At 42.9% G+C, this 21322-nt stretch overlaps 1 protein-coding gene across 1 annotated transcript in view; it reads left to right on the top strand.

Moving 5' to 3' along the window:
- The first annotated feature begins 7525 nt into the window (after positions 1 to 7525).
- FGD3 (FYVE, RhoGEF and PH domain containing 3) overlaps positions 7526 to 21322 on the top strand; it is a 115436-nt gene continuing 101639 nt past the window's right edge. The window contains exon 1 of the mRNA XM_075053564.1: positions 7526 to 7904. Within this exon, the coding sequence (XP_074909665.1) occupies positions 7757 to 7904 (148 nt within the window). The 5' untranslated portion in view covers positions 7526 to 7756. The remainder of the gene's footprint in view (positions 7905 to 21322) is intronic.

The following is a 21322-nucleotide window of genomic DNA, read 5'->3' as shown; positions in this document are numbered from 1 at the left end:
CTCGTGCTTTGCAACTGATGAGGATTGGAGCTAATGGGAGAAGTACATTGGGCTTCCTGCCACCCCCAAGCTACTTTCCATTAAGAAGCGATGGTGAATTCCTGCATCTCTGGTCTCCTCATTGGTCGTTTTTTGATGTTTCTGTTCTAGCTTGCTTCAACATACATTTTGGAAAAGGTGTACCTGTCAGGTCAGGACTCTGCCGTGCACTGAATCATTCAGAGATAGGATAGCTTTGCTTATGGAACGTTATGTGCTTTGGTGCTTTGGTTTTGGTTGTGTGTCCTACTCATTATGCTTTCAATGGCAATTTCCTTACGCAACTTTTTTTCCCCTTTTTCAATGACCGCAGGAAAATCCAGTGTCTGGTCGCAACATGATCAACTAGCCTGAAAAGTTATGAAGAAAGATGTATCTAGCCGATTGCTCTCTTCTGTACTGGACCTGAAATCATGGTGTACCTTTTTGGTTGCTATCACTCTTCACAGAAGAGAAATAATGCCATACATGCTTTTACCATCTAGTTAAAAAACAACCCCCGGTGCCAAACAGCCTGTCTCTGTGATAAGACTGAATGAAATCTAGACTTCAGTGGGGAGCATTAAGGTATGAAGGCAAGAAAAAGGGGATGGAACTTTGCTACTGAATCATGGTAAGATGTGGATGCCCAGAGATGTGGGCAAAAATTGGCCCAAGATTGTTCCAAGGGAATTTGCTAAATACACAGAAAAGACCTAAATTCAATGGCTTGCACTAATGCTGCCATGCTTTCTTTTTTTAATGGTTCAGTCTTCACAGAGGCGGAGTCTTCCTCTCTTTTGCAGAAAGGATTTACACACAGACAGGTTTTGTTCCTTTCTGGATACTGGTAGAGAAAAGTCTGAGATAGGTTACTCAGTTAATAATAATGGGAAGAAAAACAAAGTTGAGCAAACTGAGGTCTAGGTGACTGAATTCTAAGTACCAAAATGAAAAGCCTATTTTCATTAGTTTATGAAGTTTTGCTGCCTACTGCTAATGTAGAAACTACAGTAATTAATTCCAGTAGCATATCTGCTAAAATTGGTGTCATTTCTCAACAGGAGATGGACCTGTTACATCAAAAGTAGTAAATAATTCTATTATTTAATCCACAATTAAAGGCTAACAGAGCTCCAGGAAAGACTTGATTTTTTCTCAGAGATTTAAAGAAACTCCACAAGAAACTCCACTCTTGGGTCTGGAGTTCATCTTCAATTGTATTTTTTCCCTCACGAGTACAGTCATGTGGTAGAATAGTTGGTGTATTTAAGCCTCACAAAGTCATTTGGCTAAAAAGTCGCTTGCAGATTCTTACTTTCAAGGAAGTTCAGGCTTTATACAAGTATATAAATCAGATTAGATTTTAAAAACTGTTTTTGAAGAGGTCACATAACATGCTTATGCTGATTCAGTCTACCCGATAAATTCTATGAGAGGGTTGGCTATCCGACTTCTTAAAGACAGGAGATGCAAACTGACTGTGCTTTAATAAATCAGATTTACCTGCTTTCCTGGGGACATATGCGGCACAAGATCTTCCATGTGACAGAGCATAGGCACATCATTGCAGGGCAGGAGCTATACGTAGACCTTTCTCTCCTCCTCTGCTTTATGACTTAGCTAAGCCCGATCATGGGCTGAGCAGAACTGTAATTATCGCCATATTAAGATGTGGTTGTAAGGCCAGCTTTGAGGGCTGCAGGAGTAAGCTGTGGGTAATTCTTGATACTGTTGCATTCAACAAGATCCTGATAACACACAGACTAACTCTGTGAGAAGAGCAATTGATGATGGCTGGTTTGAAACTTTTATAAATGATCATTCAAGAATGTTATTGTACGAGAACCTTTTAGTAGTTTCATGAAGGGTCAAAGATAATCTATTTTTAAAGGATATATGTTTGTATTCTGGATGATTTAGTAATAGATTACATAAATATTGTACTAACCATTTTGGTGATTTAGTTTTTTTCAGAGTAAAGAGGTTTACTAAATATTTTGGCTTCAACTGATTTGCAGGGCCACCCGTAAGTCACAGAATAATTACATAACTGCTATGATGTATTTAGAGTAAAAAAGAAGGAGAATGCCTTTATCAAAATTCAGAATAAGTCAGTGTTTGTTTCTGAACCCAGACTAACAGTGACCAGGATGACAAAAATCAACTGCCATAATTGTCTCTTCCTGTTTGAAAGCTAAACCTTATTGTCTGCTAGACCATTGTGGTGTGTCTTAAAAGTCAGTGTTTCTAGCCTCTTTCAGGCCAAAGCTGGAGTAAATTTCTAATCTGATGGTGCCCAGAAAAATAGTATTTCCCTCTCTTGTTTGACAGAGATTCCAGTTTTAGTACTTCTCTAATCAAAGCAACAAACTGACAGAATCTCAGTTTGGCTGATTTTAGGTTACTGAAAACTTCAGGTTAAGATCTACAATGCCCTTTAGATTATTTAAATATGTAACTAATAATTTCTGAAAAAGCTTAACCTAAATCCCGCTTAATGCTAAGAGCATTTAGGTACCTGTGTTCTTTTCCTTTTGAATAATGGAGCTTATGTTCCTGAAAGACGTTGTTTTTGAAAAATATCACCCTCAATGCATCTGTGCCATGTCAGATGATTCAACTCATAAAGCATATCTTGGTTTTGAGGGTAGTATGGAAGTCAGTGTTGTTTGGAAATGTTTAATTGAATGGTGACAACCTATAACTCCTCATTTATAATGTGATAGAAAATAAATTACGAAGATGGGAGTTGAAAGGACCTTCTGGGTCACTGAGTTCATCCCCAGTTCTGCAGATGAATATACACGTCTGACAAGTCTACAGCTTTCAGTAATCTAAAAATATAAATGCAAACCCACAGTAAACAGAATCTAATATATGCACAGAGGTCTCTGTAGCACTACTGTGTTCTGTCATAAGTTTAGCCTTGGTATTCTGGTTGTGGCTAGCAAACAGAGAGACACTCTCTAAGAGATCAAGAGACTGCTGGCTGCCACACATGTTAGCTTTTAGCTAAAGAGGTCAGTAACACCTCCTCGTTCTCATCACCCTCTCCTGTAAGTGTGGATAGTCACACATTAAGTGTAGCTTTTCTGGTTGGGATATTAGGGGTCCCCTAATGATCTAGGGTACTACCCTCATTTTACACCAGAGAGACAGAAGGAAGCAAGTGGATCCACTGTCCTTGTAGCTCATTGTTGTTAGTCAAGTAAGAGCAACAGCATTATTGTTTTCCCCAGCCCAGCATTTAAAAGATGAAGAATGGCTCTGTTGCCCTCCTTGGGGACTCCAAGAAGAACATTTTTAGTTGTGAAGATCTGGCTCTGGAAAGAGGTGACACACTCTGATGATTCATTATCTGCTATATAAACCTACTTCTGCTTTCAGAGAGTCGAGATAACAACTTTGATGTATACTAACTTAAGAAGATCTGAATCAATTTATATGAAAAAACTGTTAAGCCAGTGTATAAAGAACACCAGTGAAATTAGAAAGTCCAGGATTTGAAATGCCTCAGTGTTAAGGAGAATTAACATTGATTCAGAATATAAGCCCTAGTAAATATTTAACTCCTTTATTAAGTGGGGATAAAATACAGACTATTCCACTCTGCTACAAAAATCTTATGCCAGAGCATAAAAGCTGCTACAGGACTTGTGTCCTTAATGGAGGACTGCTTTACTTCTATCTGCAGTTCCTTATTTTTGTCTCTCTGTTGTTCTGTGTTGTTTTCCCTCTGGATTCCTGGCTGCTCTGGTAACTGGTGTTGGTGAATATGGAATAAACTTGCTTTTGCCTAAGGTATCATTAAAAAAACCCAAACCCTACCTCAGCAGGGTTTCAGCTTAAAAATATTTCCCCTTGAAAGCTACCTTTGATGAATCACTTTTTCCCACTTTTTTGCAAATTTAAAGTGCAAGCAACAGAATCGGTTTCAGTGCTGCCATAAATTTTATTTTTTTTTATTGCAATTGCTAGTTTAATTTCATTGTGAGTGAGAAATAAAGCAGTACTTCTTTCTCTGCAATTGAAAAGGCTCAGTTTCAAATTCACAAAAATGACATTGCATAAATACTCAAAAGACATGTTACAGAAATCTTCATCTTCAAATGAAGAGTAGTCTCTTCAAAGGAAAAAAAAAAGCTCTGATCAAAATTCTGAGAGTTATAAATAAGGACTCTGTACACAAAGGAACTTTGTATATTCAGTAGAGTGTCATATGATGGCAAAAGCACATGAGGGTCACCCTGAGGATTACATCATCCAGAAGAGAACACAACATGCATCTCTTACATGAAAAGCATGTCAGACAAAACCCATGTATTTGCAAAGCCTTAACTTCTTGGTCTCCAATGTCTCATTAAATCTATAAGAGGTTATTTTTACCCTCTTTAGATTTATCTTTCCTGGACATGCAATGGTAATCCTTATTTAACTCCAAAGCCTACCATGAGGGAGAATTAATTTGTGTTGAGAGAGCTCTTCTTGTAGAAGAATTTTAATGTGATATGACAGGCAACTTTTTTCTTTTGGGGGGAGAAAGAATGAGTTATTTGTGTGAGCTTTACTAACTGCTTACACTGTATTTATTGACCCTTTTCTCTTACCCTTGTATACATGTGCATTAGACATCAAAGGTTTGAAAACAATAAAAAATATCCCACGATAAAGACCACATTCAATGGACATTGCCCAATGCTTCAGAGCTTAAGGGACAGAAGTATATTGTACTGGGTACAAAGTGCAATTTGCATTTGCAAATAAGATTTAATAAAACTAAGACTTTAAGGTTCTCAGAAGGATCCAGTTCAACACAGAAGATTGCCAATCAGTTTCTGTTCTATTTAATAGAAGCTTTGACTTCTTTGCGATTAAGCCTGAGAATGGCAGAAGTGACAGAAATGTTGACAAGGCGGACTTGTTCCTATTACAACTTCCTTCATGAGACAGTGAAGGGAAACAGCTTGGGTGCCTGAGATAGTCAGGTTAGAAGGAAAGGGCTTAACAGAGATGGATATGGATCTAGAGCCTGCAACTCAATTACAGGTTAAGTCCTATGCTTTTACTCGGGAGTCATAAACCGTGCTACAAAGCACAATCCCAGGTTTTGTTCCTCACGCTTTTGAAGGATTGGATGCCTCTCAATTCAGGGGGAGAAAAGTTAAAATATTCAGAGGAAGTGTCCCAGCAAACACCTTTCTGTTCTAAAACCAAATCTGTACTGTTCTGGTTTTTTGCTGGTAGTGTCAGCCTAGTGTCTTCTCACTAGATTTTATTCCTTCAAATGCCTAGCAGAACTGCAAAAAAGAGCCCTTTTCTTTGTTGCTTATCTACTGAAACTGCTTTCTGACTCCAAATTACTTACTTGGTTGAAGAAATGTCTTATTCTTAGATGTGAAGAAACTTATACTGGCCCTTTGTTATGATCTTAGCTGGCCAAAAGTAATAGCTGCAATTTAATGTTTACTTAAATTGTAAACTCCCTCCAGAATTACTCAACTCATTCTGGTCAAAGATACAAATTAAATACTGCAAATGCCCAGACTGTAAGAGTTGAGAGCACCTATGATGAAAAATGTTCTAATGCTCTAGAAGAAAACCAAATGAACCCAAAATGCTGTCTAGGGTGGGGAAAGAATTGGACAGGCAATAAAACGATCCTTTTAAAGAATGCTGGTTATTTGGTGTTCTGGTGCTACATCAAATATGCTTAAATGCTTAAAATAAACAGTTTGTCTTAGCTTTATACTTTATAGCCTAGACCTTGCTTTCTTGAAAGCAAAGAACCCTGGGTGATTTTCAACAATCTTTAAGTTTGCTTCTGCTGCTGAACACCCATTACATCTGATAACCACGTAGCAATAGTTGGTAAGCTCAGATCTGGCCTGGTGAAAGTACTTTAGAGATGACCTGCCTCATTGTCCTAAAGGATACAACTGATTTCAGGGAGCTATAACCATTTTGTACAGCAATAAATACGGGGAGTCTAATCTCTGAAATAGTTACTCATATATTAAACTTTTATATGTATATTAATGCTTTGAGGTAGGATTTTGAAAGTAACAGGATTTCAAAAGTAACATCAAGAAATCCAGGTAGGTTCATTACTGATAAATCTGCCTTCTTACTCTGGTTTAACTAGACCCTATTCATAGAGTTACTCTAGAACAGCTACTCCTTTTATTCTGGAATAACTAGTCCAAATAAATCCATTTTATGAATTTCATTACAAAAATATTCTTCCCTTCCACCACACTATTGAAGTTATCCAAAAGTGTATTTCCATAATGGGGTCTACATCAAAGCTGGACACTTCAGGGGAAAGATAAGGAGCAATGACCATTTACTGGGTAATAAAAAATAGGCTAAAGCCCAACGTAGTTAACTTTTGAATTTAGTGGTTTGCATCTTTTCCTGAAGGTAAATGCCTTTGTGAAGACAGTTTTACACGGTTTTGTTCTTCCAGAGCTAGATTGCTTGATACACGCTTTTAAGCTTAATACATTTGTTTTGCTCAGTATTATTTATTCCTTGTGATGAGGAACCGAAGATCTTAACTCTCAGAAAGCTCTCCTTTAAACATGTACCTTGCCTGAAAAGGCAGGGTTTTACCTTGGCTGCAGCACACCCTCTGCGGAAGGAGCACTTCACCAGTGCCGCGTCAATGGCTGCCGCCCGCCACGGAGAGCATCGCCCTTCGGCTCAGCTGCGGTCGCTCCCGGCGAGTCCTGCTGCCTGTCCGAGGCACGGAGCAGTGAGTCGGGGGGCACCTCCTGGTCTGACTTTTCAAGAAGCCCTGAAAGACCTTGTGGCTTGGGGCGGGTTTCTGGGCGGTGGGGAGAGGTTGGTTGCCTGAGGGGACCAAACAACGGGCCTTGCATCTGACTTGCTCTCTTGTCTTCGTCAAGGAGGACAGGAGGCCGCTCTGAGGAGCAGCCGTCCGCGGCCCTGGGACACGCGGTCTCAGCTGGGCCTCGCCACGTGCCCTACAGCCACTGCCAGCAGCTGCACCCAGGAGCTTGTGGCTCCGAAGGCAACAGCTGGCGTGGGAGCTTTTAGCCTTTTGAAGCCTCCCTTTCTGTTGCTTTTGACGTTATTTCGGGCTTTGCCAGGGGGACGCCTCACCGTCCTTGACCAACGAAACAGGGAGAGCCCCCTCTGTGGTGCAGGTGGGTGTCCCCACGGGCCTGTGCGCCCCTTTCTCCCCGCTGGCTGTGTCCAGCGGGCCAGGCCTCCGGTGGAACCCAACCGGTTTGCCTGAGGGGAGCGGGACGCGGCCCTCTGTCAGCACGGGGCTTTTTTGGCGCAGCGGGAGCCCCCCTCGCAGCGCTGTCCCCGGGGGCCACGCAAGCGGTGGCCGTCGCTTTCCCCGGAGCCGCTCGGCAGGCCGGGCGGGAAGGAGGCAGGGAAGGGGAAGGGGGGGGGGGGGGGGGTCTTCCCCTCCCCGCCAGGGCGGCCTGCAGCGCGGCCCCCGCCTCCCGGCCGTAACAAAGTGCTAGGCCGGGCGGGTGCTCTCCTCCCCCGCCGCCGCCGCCGCAGCCCCCCGGGCCGGGAGCGGCACCTGGTCCCCCGGCAGCCGGCGCGGTCCCTCCGGGCGGGTCCCGCTGGCCGCCTGGGCCGGGCCGAGCCGAGCCGAGCCGGGGCGGGCGGCGCGGGGCCGAGGGGCGGCGGGAGCGCCTCCCGCCTCCGCCGCCTTTGGGGGCGCCTTGTCCCGCTCGCGGCGCCTCATGGCGCGATGCAGCTGCAGTGGGAGGGAGAGGAAACCCACCCCCCTCGCTCGGCGGCCGCCTTTGTAACCGCTCAGCCCGGCGCGCCGCCCGGCCCAACTCGCGGCAGTTCGGCGAGCGCCGGAGCGCGGCGGCGGGACCAGATGGAGCCGGAGGGTAAGGCTGCGCCCCACCGCGCCGCGCCGGGCCCCGCTGCCCGCCCGGGGGGCTGCCCCGGCGGCGGCACGCCTGCTGCCCCTGCCCCCCCCCCCCCCCCGCCCCGCGCCCCCGGGGAGAGGTTTCCGTGCGCGCTCCGCGCTCGCCCGCCCGCCCGCCAAGTTTTCTCCTCAGCGGAGGCTGGGGGCGACCGAGGGCCGCGGGGAGCCCGGGCGGGGGTGTCGGCGGGGCGGTGATCCGCGGGGTCTCTGCGGCGGGAGGCCGGTCCCGGGGCCGGCCCCGCTCCAGGTGTGCGAGGGCCGGAGGGGCAGCGCGGCCCGCCCGGGCGCCGCGCTCCCCTCGCCCTCGCCGGTCGGCGGGCGCTGCCCCGCGCGCTCGCGGCGGCGGCGCCAGGGCCCTCCTCTGCCCGCTCCTCCCCGCCCGCCCTCGCCCCGCCGCGGGGAGCCGGGCGCGGCGGCGGCGGCACGGCCCGCCGGAGCGGAGCGGAGCGGCGGGGCCGCGGGGGTCGGGCCTGGAGCGGAGCAGCCCGGACAGATGCGGGGTGACGCTCAGCTCTGTGTGTGTGTGGGGGGGGGGCTTTCTCTTTTTTTTTTTTTCTTTTCCTCACCCCCTTGAGCGGGCTGGTGTGTTTCTCAGGCAGACGCATTGTCAGCGGGGTCCAGACCAGCCCTCCTGAGGCCTGAGCGCTTCAGCTGGCGCTGGCAAACGCTGCTGCCCTGGTCTTCCACCTTCGTGCAGGCGAAGCGTTGGCTGCGGGCAGTTACAGCGCGGTGCTTCCCCTGCGAACTTGGTGGTTGTCTGCAGGCACCTCGGAGAGCCTTGTCCCTGCACGGCCGACAATGCTCAGAGATTGCGCGTCCGAGTAAATATAGTACTAGCTGTGTAAATACATTTTTAGTTCTCCTAAAACCACATAAAACCAGTTCTGTTAAACACTTATTTTGGTAAGACTATTATTAACTGCATAGATCAAATTTATTTTCTGCCAATCCATATTTAGGCACTTATGAAATGCTAAGTTTTTCTCCACTTTCTCCTTTTTAAATACCTTTTGGAGCTGTTAGTACTTATAATGTAAACCATTTCTAGTTGCAAATTGGAAACCTCTGAGCCATAATGGTCTGTTGCATTTAGCTGGCTGTTTCTTGCAAGCCCTACATTCTCACGCAAAAAAAGAAAGAAAAAAAAAAAAGCCCTAAAAAACCTTATGAGATTCATGTTTAGAAAATTGGCTGCATACATCGTAGCTGTTTTTTAAACCTCAGTACCTAAGTCACATTTTCCATTCCAAATATTAAGAGTGGTTGAACTATGTTAAAGGGATATACTCTACCTTAGTTCCCTTGTAAGCTTTAGGGAATTTTAACACAAAGGAAAACGGCTCTACAATTTAAAGGAATCTGGGACTAACCACTTCTTGCAGTGCCTGATACACAGCAGCACCAAAGAGTGGAAGAGACTATTGGCGATTGTTAATGACCAGAATTGGTTTTGTTGTCCAAGCAGAGAAGTATGCAGAATGTAAATGGGATATGTATGGTGACAAATACATTGATAAAAGGATTCTTGCATTCTTTAGAATAACTTTATTTTTAATAGGAGGCTAGTTTTCACAATGCTATTAGGATGTCTTAGTTCTACAGTTCATATTCAAACTAGCAGAGCTGTGTTTATAAAATCATACCCTGAAATAAGCAAGCTGGTTTTGTTCCTGATTTAGCTCATTTATGACCCAGTTCTTTATATTGTATATCTCCTAAAATTAATAAAGCTAGAAAAAAATGATAAAAATGAAATTAAGTTTAAAGGAATTCCTTCGTTTGAAGAAATAAATCCTTATTTTTAAAAAATGGAAGTTCTCTGCCCTGCTTCTTGGGTTGATCCAGCCTTCACCTACCCAAGAAATATTATGGTGAGTTGCAGACCTCCTGAGGTTCCCCATCCACCCTGGATCCAGGCATATTCAGACAATCTGACTTCTGGCACCTCCGGAACTACTCAGGTACCAATCTTCAGTATGTTAAGTTTGGAGACAGATTCTCCCACGTGGATTGGAGTCTGCAGGAGCAGGAATACCTGTGTTAGCAGCCTCTCTCTCCATTAGTTATAGAAGGAGCCGGGGCTGTCATGTTAGATGCTTGTGGATAGGTGCTGTACGTATCCCACCTTACGCGTGAATATGTAGTTTTGTTGGCACTGGTTGTCTTCAGTGAGTTATTTCTGTTTTCATACTTACGGCACCTAGAGTGGTGATCTAACAGAAGTCTGTAGAGGCTAAGCTTGCTTGCTGTTGTGACTTTGATCAAATGTGTCCCGCTTGTCTAGTCCTGGCTTGAATCGTTCTTGAATGGAGCTGGAATTGCCATTGTCCAGTCCCCTTTGGTGCAGCTCCTTGCATTTAAATGTATGTCTAAAACTCTTGCTGAAAATGAAGCCAGGACTCTCTTCCCGGAGGAGCTCTGCCTCTTTCCAAATGTGCAGATGCAAGCCCTGTCAGGTATCTTCCACAGAGATGGGGAAGAAAGACAGGGGGTTGATGCTAGGTTGCCCTTTTCTTAAGGAAATCAAGTGAGGTGTGGTAATGCCACGGGAAATACTGACCCGCGGAGTTCTTGTGGATGTCCCCCAAGCTCCAAATGTCGACTGAGTTGATAATGTGCGAGGAGGTTGGGACTTCAGAGCTTCTTTGGTCTTGAGGTGTCTCAAGAGAGGATGTTTTGTTCAAACCGATAAAAATAGTGGAATCAAAATAGAGTGGTGATGGTCCTCGTGGCTTTTTGTGTGGGATGAGCTTCTGTAGCATGATCCAGAACGAGGAAGACCATCTTAGGTCAGCAGCAGTGGAAGTGGGTTGTCAAGACCCTGGGACACCAGGAGGGAAAGACTTGGGAAGTCGGAATCCAAGGTGGAGATTTTTTACTTGCACGTTGTTTGCATTGCAGTGTTTTCAAGACAGGCTTTGTGGCTGGGTTTTTCAAAGCATCCCAAGTTTTATAGTCTGAGCTCCCTGGTCAGGTTGCTATGTGGTTTGGTTTTGGGGCAGCCTTGTTCTCAAACAAGGTGTGTGAGATGGAGTGATTTGGGGACTGGTGCCCTCTGCAATGCTATCTCAAATCCATGTGCTTCCCACTGGTTTTCAATGCAAAACGAACAACTGACTGTTGTAGGAGGTCTTTTGGAACAGCTTTGTCTTCCCATGTGTCCGTAAGGTGTCCAGCTCAATGGACAGTGGATGTTCCTGGCTGAAGCTTGTCTGTTACCACAGACCCAACTCAATAATAATGAATGGATTTTTTTTTCAAGTTGTTTGTACCTTTTTTTGTTTTAGGGATCTTGTTAAGATTATTGGACATCAGTAATATTGGTGCAAATGGTCCTGCTTTGGTTGGTGAGTGTGACCAAGTGGTCTGTATGAGAATTGAAAGGGCAGAGAGTAAATGCAACAATGATGTGATGAATGCTTTGTTTCCTCTTGGACCGTACACCGGTTTCTACTAAAACTATAAACTTGTAAAATGCTTTTGAGTAAGATTATTTTTCTTCTTCAAGCTGTTTTGTAAACATTTTTCATTTACTAAATACTGAAAACTCAAAGAATTTGAAACTATTTTAAAGAGGTGGCTGATAAAACCTAAGTAATAAATACTTCTAGTTCCCAGGACTGGATACAGATACTGTGTGAGAGATTTGAACTGTTGATTATGTAGATGTTAACTTGTCTGAGTGGACAAAATAGTGTGGCAGATTAAAAGTAGTAATAACTACTCCAGTGTTCATTTTTGTCAACATTTTCAAATTTTAATGTGAAAATGAACATTTCACTTGAGAGACCTCGGTTTACGATTCTTGCATAAAGATGAATATTGATACCATTTGCAAAAAATGTCCCTTGTTACGAATTCTCTGAACTAGTTGAAAGTTCCTTTTAAGTAAAAAAATAACTTCATATATTTTTCAGATGTGGAAACAGAGAATTTGAGATAGCCTGAGATAAGGTGGACTAAGGTACAAGTGAGAGAGAGGAGAGAGAAATTATGAGGGAGTATCATTGAACTCCTCAGCTAGTTCTTTCCACGATGTGGCAGCTCTCAAGCCATGCTGTGTACCCACCAGCAGCTCTCCGGTCTCTCATTTTCTTGTCCTGTGCCAACCCCTTTGAACTCCCCACTGAGCACCAAGCCTGGTTCCCCTGAGCACAGGACCCCAGACCTCCACTGTGAAAATCCACGTGAAATTGGGAATAGATGTTTGCAGATCAGTGTTGTATTCTCTGGAGCATATGGTAATTGGAAGGCAGTCAGTCACCGCATGAAACTGGCTGGTTTGGACGTTATGAGTAGTGAAATTTGAGAAGGCCTTTGTTGGTGGAACAATAGTAGAGGTACACTGGGAAGTGCTTCCAGTGAAACTTTTTGCCCCTCCCTCTACTCTCCCCCTCCCATTCCCCAGCCATCTCCTAAAAGCGAGGTTTAGTATAACTATGTTTGCATTTTACACTTTGCAATGTCTTAAAATTTTATGGGTCTTTGAATTTTATTTCACGTTTTGTGGCTTTTCACTGTATCTGTACTGGCTGTCATTAGGAGTTTCTGGTACTAAAGTACTGTGTGTTTGCTTTACCTTGATACTGGGCAAATGCTATACCAGCCAGCGCAGAGAAGAAATGCTAATGCATAGTGTCATCTCCTGCAGTGCCAATGGAGCGATAGACAGCCTGATGTTCATTCCCTCAATGGTATGGCCATTACTTTTTCTGGCAGTAGTCACCATGTACTTCTATGAGAAATACCTAGGGTGTGCAGTTGTGACCTGGCTTCTCGGGGTTAAGTTACTGAGTTTAAATGGCATTATTTAAAGCACGTTGCCTCTGTGGTTCCTGACTGCTACCTCTCAAAACTCTATTCTCCCTACTTTTTCTTCTGGTGTCACTGACTTCTGTTGCTATTTTTGCCTTTCTGCGAAATGCAATTGTCTTTCATAGTTTATTGGTATTGCCTGCTTCCTTGTTTTCTGGGTTGCACTTTTCTTATTATTTGGCAAGGCATAGATCCTGGTGTGGGACAGAAAGCCTCCCATGCTGTGGGAGGGCTGCGTGGGGAATTGTGCAGGCAGGTTGGGGAGAGGAAGTTGTTTACATAGTATAACCTCAGTCATCTCATGCAGGATTCCCTGCAGGGTCCTTAGGAGGCTGGGAAAGGTGATTTCATCAACTCGTCACCTCCAGAAGCTCCATTAACAGAGGGTCAAGGTTCCTACCTCAGAGCCGTGCTGTCGGAATAACCCTTCAGATATCGTCAGAATACTTTTGTCCCTCTGTCTTTCTTCTCTCCCTCTTGGTATGATTAGTGTTTTGGTTATGAACTCTAAAAACCCATGGCTCTTTGACGGTCAACTGTCAGCATAAAAAAGTTGCAGAAGTGCTAACATGGGACTTTTCTTCTGCTTTAAGACACTTGGTACTGCCTGAATGATGTAATGTGCATTGGTGGTGGGACTGAGAAGTCTGGGCTTACTGTCACATGGCATCCCTGAGAGGCTGGTCAGATGGACCTTCATGAGTCCCACTCTGTGCTTGTGTTGCGCAGTAATAGCCTGGAGAAAGAGCTTTTTTGTCTGGAAGAAATGTGTCAAGCGTTACCAAATTTTGTGTCTTTCTTAAATGCTTAAATTCTTAAAAATCTTGGAAGTATTGATTGCTGTTCTGAAGCAAGCTCCTGACGTTGGGTAAGAAGCTGTCATCAAACAGTGTACGGAGTAATGTACAATTCATGGTCTTCAAATCTGTTGTTAGTAGTAGGAAAAGGCATCTCTTGGGATGACAGAATCTTCAAGGTGTTAACAGAGAGGGACGAAGCAGACCACTGGCAACTGCTGTGAGAGATGAGGAACTGCTAAACATTGTAGGTCCTCATGAATTTCAGTATGGCCATGAATAATTATATTAGTGAAATTATATGTTAAAATGCTGAAGCATCGCCTTTTGAAAGATAATTCTGGTTCTTGAACTTCTTCAGAGATTGATTTGATGCTGCTGCTTAGAAATTCTTTGGCTTAATGAAGATTCAAGGAGATAATATTTTTATGCTGGACTGCTGAATGAATCAATTTTGCATTATATTTACCATTTTTCGCTCTTCAAGCCTTTTGGATATTCTGTTGCTGAAGTATACAGAGCCACTGCTTTAAGTGTAGCTACCTCTACTGTTAATTGATGGTACTCATTCAGCTGTTTAATTAATGTGAAAGGCTAAAACGCTGACACTTTGGACTCTGGTTAGATGTCAGCCTGTTATTGGAAGCCCAACCTCTATCCTTTGGATGGAGTGTTTGGGTACAGTGTCTACATGCAGCATACACATCTGTACATGTCATTGTGACAATCCAGATGGAGATTTTTGGAGGCTACCAGCCTTCATGTTAAAGAATCTGATTTCTGAAAGTCCAAGGAGCCCAGTAGTACCAGTATTTTTTGGAAGGCAGGGAGACATCTAAATATCACTTGGATATCAGACATTTCTCCTGTTTATTTTAAGACTTCTGAAAAGCAGGCAGGTATCTACTGTAATGAAGGAATTTAACACTGGGCTCTAGTTTTCTTAAACTTTTGGCCTCTTTTTATTCTTTCTTTTTGAGCTTGCAGGCTCTGAGCAGAAATTCTCTCTTGGTAACTTAACCCTGAGCAAATATTTACATTCATGAGATTCTTGCTACTTCAGCAATCATTTTGGGCCTTGAGGTTGGAACAGGGTGAAAGTTACTGTACCAAACATTGGGGCTGGGGAAGGAGCAGGGAAAGGAAGCCTGAAGAAGCCTTCAAATACGGTTTTACCATGTTTGGTAGGAATCACCTGTTCAGTGTATTTTGGTTATCGCTCCACAAACATTGCTGTATTCCAGAATGAGATTTGCAGAGATACCGTATTTCCTGCCACTGGCCCTATGCATATGATGGGTGCTTGTGATTTGAATTTCACCCACGTCTTCAAAATGCTGAATAAAAATGTTTGTGTAAAAACTGACGTGAACGGAGCAGTAGAAGGGAAGACTGAGATGGAAGAAAAGGAATAAGCAGTGAGTACAATGCAAAAAACATTGAAAGGGGTGTAGGATGAGATTTTGAAGAAAGAGGGTTTTAAAGTCAAAATTAGTTAAGAAATCTGAAATTTGTAAAAGAGGAAACCTGTACAAAACACTGTTTGAAATTAAGCTGTGGACACTGCAGAAATAAAGGAAAGGTTCTGCAGGGTACAGAACAGAAATCTGAATAAGGCAAAGGAGGGAGTGATCTCCCTCAAAACCAATGGACGAAACCACCACCAGATCTCAGCCTCCTGTGTTTTTACTTTCTAGATTTTACCATTGTCATCCAACAGCGTGCCCTGTGCTGGCTGCACCGTTTCTGGGAAAGAAAGAGGATGACAGTAAACTCCGTTCTCACACCATTTGTGGGAGAAATAGGCAGGTTTCTCATGACAGTTCTCAGCAGAGGCCGAACACCGACATAGCTTCCTCTCCCCGGCCGCCTCTGACGCACTGCTCGGGGCTATGTTTGGAGCCCCACACTAGTGGTCTGGCCCTGGGGCTAAATGCTGCAGCTGCAGTGTTGCTGATGGCAAGCTGCTGGGAGCTCATAGGAGACCTGAACGCAAAAGCCAGTGCAAACTGTGTATTGTGTTCCCTCTTAAATTTGACAGAAAAAGGGGTTGCGCCCCTGCAGCTAAATTTGTACTGTTGGTTGACACGGTTCTACTGGAGCCGTGGCTGAATCTACAATAACTTATGCTGATTAAAGGTCTAGCCCCCAGGCTGTAACAGCATATAGCTACATGTTGGAACTGTTACAGTTTGCATTGAAGTAGTATATATGTTTTTTCTACTTAATTTTTCCCCCCCTTTTTTCCCTGTTCGTTGAATGTCTGCAAAGCTCCGGATTGGGGGTGGATGAATTTTGCCTGGAGGAAAATCTCAGATGTTCCAATTTCCTGTTGGAGCCAGGTGTGCCACCTCCATGCATTGCTCCCACAGCTGCTGGAGTCGTTCACTGGGGCTGAAGTTTCCCATGGAGGAACAAACAGTGCTGCTTGCTGAGCCCTCCTGGATCTGTTTTACTAATTGCTATTGAAATCCTTACAGCCTGTTTCTCGGCTGTAAAAGTGCAGAGCCAAATATCAAAGTTGGGGGGAACAATCCCCCCTAGTTATTATGCAGTTCAGGAATTAATTTCTTAAAATTTTTTTCAACTCGAGCAAGTACATGTCTTGCCTTGCCATTCCTAGGGGGTGCTCTCTAATGGAGGTGCAAGTGTTCACAGCTAGGGAAGAGTAAGTTCTCCTCAAAATAGTAAAATTTTAAAATATAATAAAAAAAGCCTGTCTCATCCACACTGCCTGGAGTTGTTGGTATTGGGTTGTTGGTCTGAGTTACAGCTGCTTGATTTTGATGGTTGCGCAGTAGAAAAAGTTGCTTCACTTGGAATGCAGAACAGATGCTTTACTTATTCACTTGAAAGGATAGTCTAAGGGTTTTTTTGTATTTCCCAGACCATGCAAGTCCAAGAGTTATTTTAAAAATTGCTAATCCTCCTGTTAGGACAAAGAAACTGTGGAAGAGAATTTTGAGGGTAAAGGAACTGTGGTGTTAATTGTCCGTCTAGTCCAGGGTTCAAGCTCTACCCTGGCCACAGCTGCTGCTTCAGCCATGAAAAACTTTGTAGCAAATGGTTATGGAATAGCGGGCACAAAGAAATAGGTTGGTTGGGTTTTTTTCCTTCCCCAGTCTTTGCCCCACGCCCAATTGTTTAAAAATTGGGTTGTGTCTTAAAGCAGGAGTGTTCATAAACTCACAGAACTCATGGCCTCCACTGAAACAGAAATTTTCTTATGGCTGGTAACAGATTTAGTACATATTATAAAAAAAAAAAAGTTCATTTCTAGTTGTTGCATAAATATATAGAGTGGTGCCACTGTTTTACTTGTATGTTCACAGTGTTAAAACATTGTATTTTGACAATAAACTGAGGGAGGTGGGGGATGTTCAGCCATTTTGCTGTGTGCACAGGCAAAATGTTGCATTTTGCATTTAAGCTGACTCTCCCAAAGCAGCAAGAAGCCTGCAGATAAGTTGCATCCAGCTGGAGCACAGTGTGCACCATTTTGATGCTCCCTTTTCTTTCCTCCCTCCTTGTTAAATTAGGTTTCAAACAAAACCACTTTTGAAAACTGAGCAGGATCTTGCTTAATGATTATCTATGGCAGTGGAGCCTCCACTGGGTGATACTTTGTTTTCTGTTCGATGGACAGTCAGAAACCCAGGACCTGTAGGTGGTGCCTGTAATTTGGGAATGGCTTGGTGAAATGCTCTTAAAGATCTTAAACCTTGAGAGCACAGGTTTTAAACTTGGCTATTTGATTTCCACTACATCTGGTTTTGCACCTGCATTGCTTGGGTCTCCCAGCCACACAGGCATCAGCTGCTAAGAGTATATTCTAGATCTGCCAAACACATTAGATTATCCCGTCTCCTGTTTCCTGATTTATTCTATCAGCTTCATTGGATGAACCTCAAACTCCTGTTGAGACCTGGTCACCTGTTTGTCCCACACCAGGATGACTGAGGAACCCTCGTGTGCTACCGCTGAGGCTCAGCATCAGCCTCCCAATTGCTTTTTCCATTTCTCACTGTTCTTGGTCTCTCACCTCTCCTGACATCTTGCAGTTCTGTGGTACCTTCAGGATATTCCTGACGTCATCTCTTTCCAAGATGTGCTTCTATTGTGGCACCTGCTTGGCTGACAGTCTGTAATAAAAATTAATAAAAACTGAGTTGCTACAGTTATAGGCTAATTTAGCAATGATCTTCAGATCCTTCTGGTGGCCAGATTGCAAAAATGCACTTTTGTACTTTCAGCCCTCTGAAACTTCTGGTTTTAAATCCAAAACCTTGAGGTTTAGATAGATCATGTGCACGCAGTTTTTATAACTGCATAATTGTGCTGCTGTTTCCCGTTGGGTTTTTTTTCCCCCCAAATTCATGTTCCTCTACCTTGCAATGGAAAAAACGGTCTTATGTATTAAATCAAACTTTTGAGCATGTAGACTCTGGGTGTAGCTTGCGGAATTCTGGGTTTGGCGATATGATAAAAAAGGAAATTTATCATCATTGTCATTCCCTAGAACTGTGCATCCTATAGGGAATCCTTCAGGCGCTCTACCAAGGAGGTACTTCGCACTGAAAACTGATTATTTTTTTTTTTATTTCGCCAGGTAGTGGGGAAAAAAAAAAGGCGAGGGTTCATCTAATATCCATTTGATTAGTAAATCAATATCTCATATTGATCCATCTTTTGAAATGTGTTAAAAGATGTCTAAATGTCATGTGCCTTAGTTTCTAAAAATATTGCAAAATCATCATTTGGGCTGAAGACCTTAAAATACTTTTTTGTGGAAAGTAATTGAAGTTTTTCTTTTTAAAATGTTGGTTAGGATTTTCAAAGGGAGCGCAGCTATGAAAGGGGAGCAGTTCAAATGTGACTTGATTCTGTAACTTCCATTTTGGTTTTGTTTGTTGTTTGGTTTTTTTAAGACTTGAAAATCTGGTGGTGGTTTAAGTTTGTTGTTTTTTTTTAAGTTGATGATCGTCACTGCAGTGGTGTCCCCTTGCTGAAAAGGCACATGGTAGACCTTAAAATCAAAATTGTTATTCTTCAGTCTGGCATAATGATGCAAAAGAGAAGACTGTCATTTATTTCACTTAGAAGCAGAGTATGCTGAGTGCTCTGGTTTTTAGTTTTTCAGCAACTTTGGCATTAAAAGACATGAGCCAAAGGAATTTTACATTTTTACCCCTGGCACTGCTGCTGCCAGATATTGAGGGGAGGTCACACTTAAAGGGATTAACAGTGGATGGAGCAAGACAAAGCCTTGTCTGAACAGCCTGAGTAGGCAATACTTTGCATGGGTGTTGATTCTTCTTGGATGTCTTACAATGTCAGTGGATGAACAGTACAGGACTAGAGTCGATCAGCCATATTACATGCCTAGAGATTCCTAGAGAAAGGGAACCTGTTTGAAAAATGCATATCCAAAAGGGAGCCTGGACTGAAAATATTAGATTTATATGCAGAGTTCTGCTTAAAATGATGCTTCTTTATTATATGTATTTTTAGGTGGTGTTACAACTTGGTAATTGACTCGTGGAAATGTGTCTGTTGAATGAATGTGTAATTAATGCTGTATATTATGTCCAGAATAAAAGAAATGTAGTTCACAAGATTTTTCTTCATGAGGACTGCATTTAGCGAAGAGGTTTGATTTTTCTAGGTTAGGAAACTAGATGTAGATTGTTAGGCTTTCTTGTTTTGGCTCTTTTACTGGTTTTGGTTTTTAGTGATGATTTTTGGTTGCCATGTCTTTAGCTGACTCTTCAACTGACTCTGAATTTGTCCCCACTCCCTGTATGCAGCTGGCCTATTCAAAATGGTGTGTAGAGACTTCATTTAAACTTGCTGGTATTGATTATACTGTAGTGTCTGATATTTTTTTTTTTTTCCTCCTCTCTTAAAAATACGTTAAATGTATTTTTAAGAGCTCCATGCTGGATCTCACAATTGCAGGATTTGAGCTAGTTTGTTTAAACAAAAAATCAACAAAACCTGGAAGTCTGTATTTTTTCTGCATTGTTATTTTTACATTTATTTAATGGCAGTCACGATAAAGTCTGATTTATGTAGGGTTTGTAGCATAGACTCAGCTGTAGATTTCTACAAGCAGAATTTTAGAGAGCTTAGAAGTGTTTGTAGAACTTAGATAGTGACAGTATTTGGTGCTGTGCCCTGGCTGAAATATGTAGCATATTAAGTAAATATATCGACATATCTGTTCTCTTACTTGGAGCTGGTCTAAATGGATCAGTGTTGCTGCTTTCTCTTCAGGCCCACCCATTAAATCTGTTCTCCATGTAGTCCAAATATAAGGGCTAAAATCAAGTTAAATGCATTTTCAGTTTTTGTTGACTATTGAAGTTAAATTTCGTGTGTTTTTTGGTTTGGGTTTTGTAGTTTTGTTTTGGGGTTTTTTTTTCATATTAATTGCAGCACAGTCCCTTCTTGAGAGCCATCAGGAATATGACTTCCTTCCTTCCGGGCTGTTTTTCAGTGCTGACACTTGTCTTCTAAATATTTGGTCCAAACCGGCAGATTCACACTCCATCAGGCAGACCTGCTTCCGAATCCATTCCCAGGGCAGTAACTTTTCCAGAAGGTTAATTGGAATGCTTACAGTTTCTTCCTTTCCTCAACTTCTGTCATACTGACCATGTAAAAATAACTATATGTGTTTAAATTTGAATTGTTTCCTTTTGCTAGTCTGCAGATTTAGGAGCGCTCCTTAAGCTCTGCTAAACCAACTGGTAGGTAGTCAGGACCTGGCTCTTTGGGGCTGAACATGTGAACTAGGCTGAGGTACGGCCAGGGTAGCTGAGGGTCTGCTGGCTGGCAAGATAGCAAAATCTTTGTTACAAGTAGTGGGTTTTTGGGGGGTTTTCTTGTTTTGTTTTGTTTGGGGGGGGGGGGTGTTTTTTAAGAAGGCCTTCAAAGATAACATCATCCATTATACACATGATGAAATACCTCCGTCCCAGTTGAGGCAAACAGCAGATCCTTGGCAATATGAGCTCAGCTTTAGTTTGCATTATATGTTGCCAGATCCTTGGATGGATTTGCTGCTAGAAAAGGAACATGATCTTCTGAATTCAGGTTGGCTAACCCACTATTAAAAGTGGGCTTGCAATGTTTGTAAGCTAGGGCATGCCATAGTCTTATATCATGTAGCCAGGATTATTATAAACAGTGAAATGCTTTCTGCTCTCTGCACAGTCATGTTTAGTTTCATGGGTTTGGGAATGACGCTTCAAAAACAAGCACTGATACTCCCATTTTTAGTGCTGTAGGCGGCCTACAATACTAAGCAGACCCAATAGAGCAGAAGATAAAATATTTAACAGTGTCTTGTCACGGAGAAAAAGGATTCTTGTGAGTTCATGGGGATTCAGTATATTCCCTTGCAATTATACCCAGCTTTGTAAGAAAATTGGTATTATTTTTTATTATTGCTATTTATTTTTCTCAGGTTTAGGTCATAAGTATGCTCAGAGATCTGAACCAAATGAGTTCCCTGCAAGTCATGGCATGGGTTTTCTCTCCTTCATGTTCAAATGTTGGGTAATCCTTAGATTATTTTAAAAAGTGTTTGAGCATACAGTTTGTAAAGTAATGTCACTGTTTAAGATCTAGGGTGCTTAACAGTTAATGATTTTTTTAACATATCAGTAACATTAGGAAAAAACCCAGGCTATTATAAGTTGTTTTTCTACTATATTTTCCACTCTCTAATTACAGGTTTAATACATGTTTTATCGTTTTG

The sequence above is a fragment of the Buteo buteo genome, chromosome 21, assembly GCF_964188355.1.
Source record: "Buteo buteo chromosome 21, bButBut1.hap1.1, whole genome shotgun sequence".
NCBI lineage: Eukaryota > Metazoa > Chordata > Aves > Accipitriformes > Accipitridae > Buteo > Buteo buteo.
Note: the sequence above shows the minus strand (reverse complement) of the source record. Positions and strands in the feature narration are given on the sequence as shown.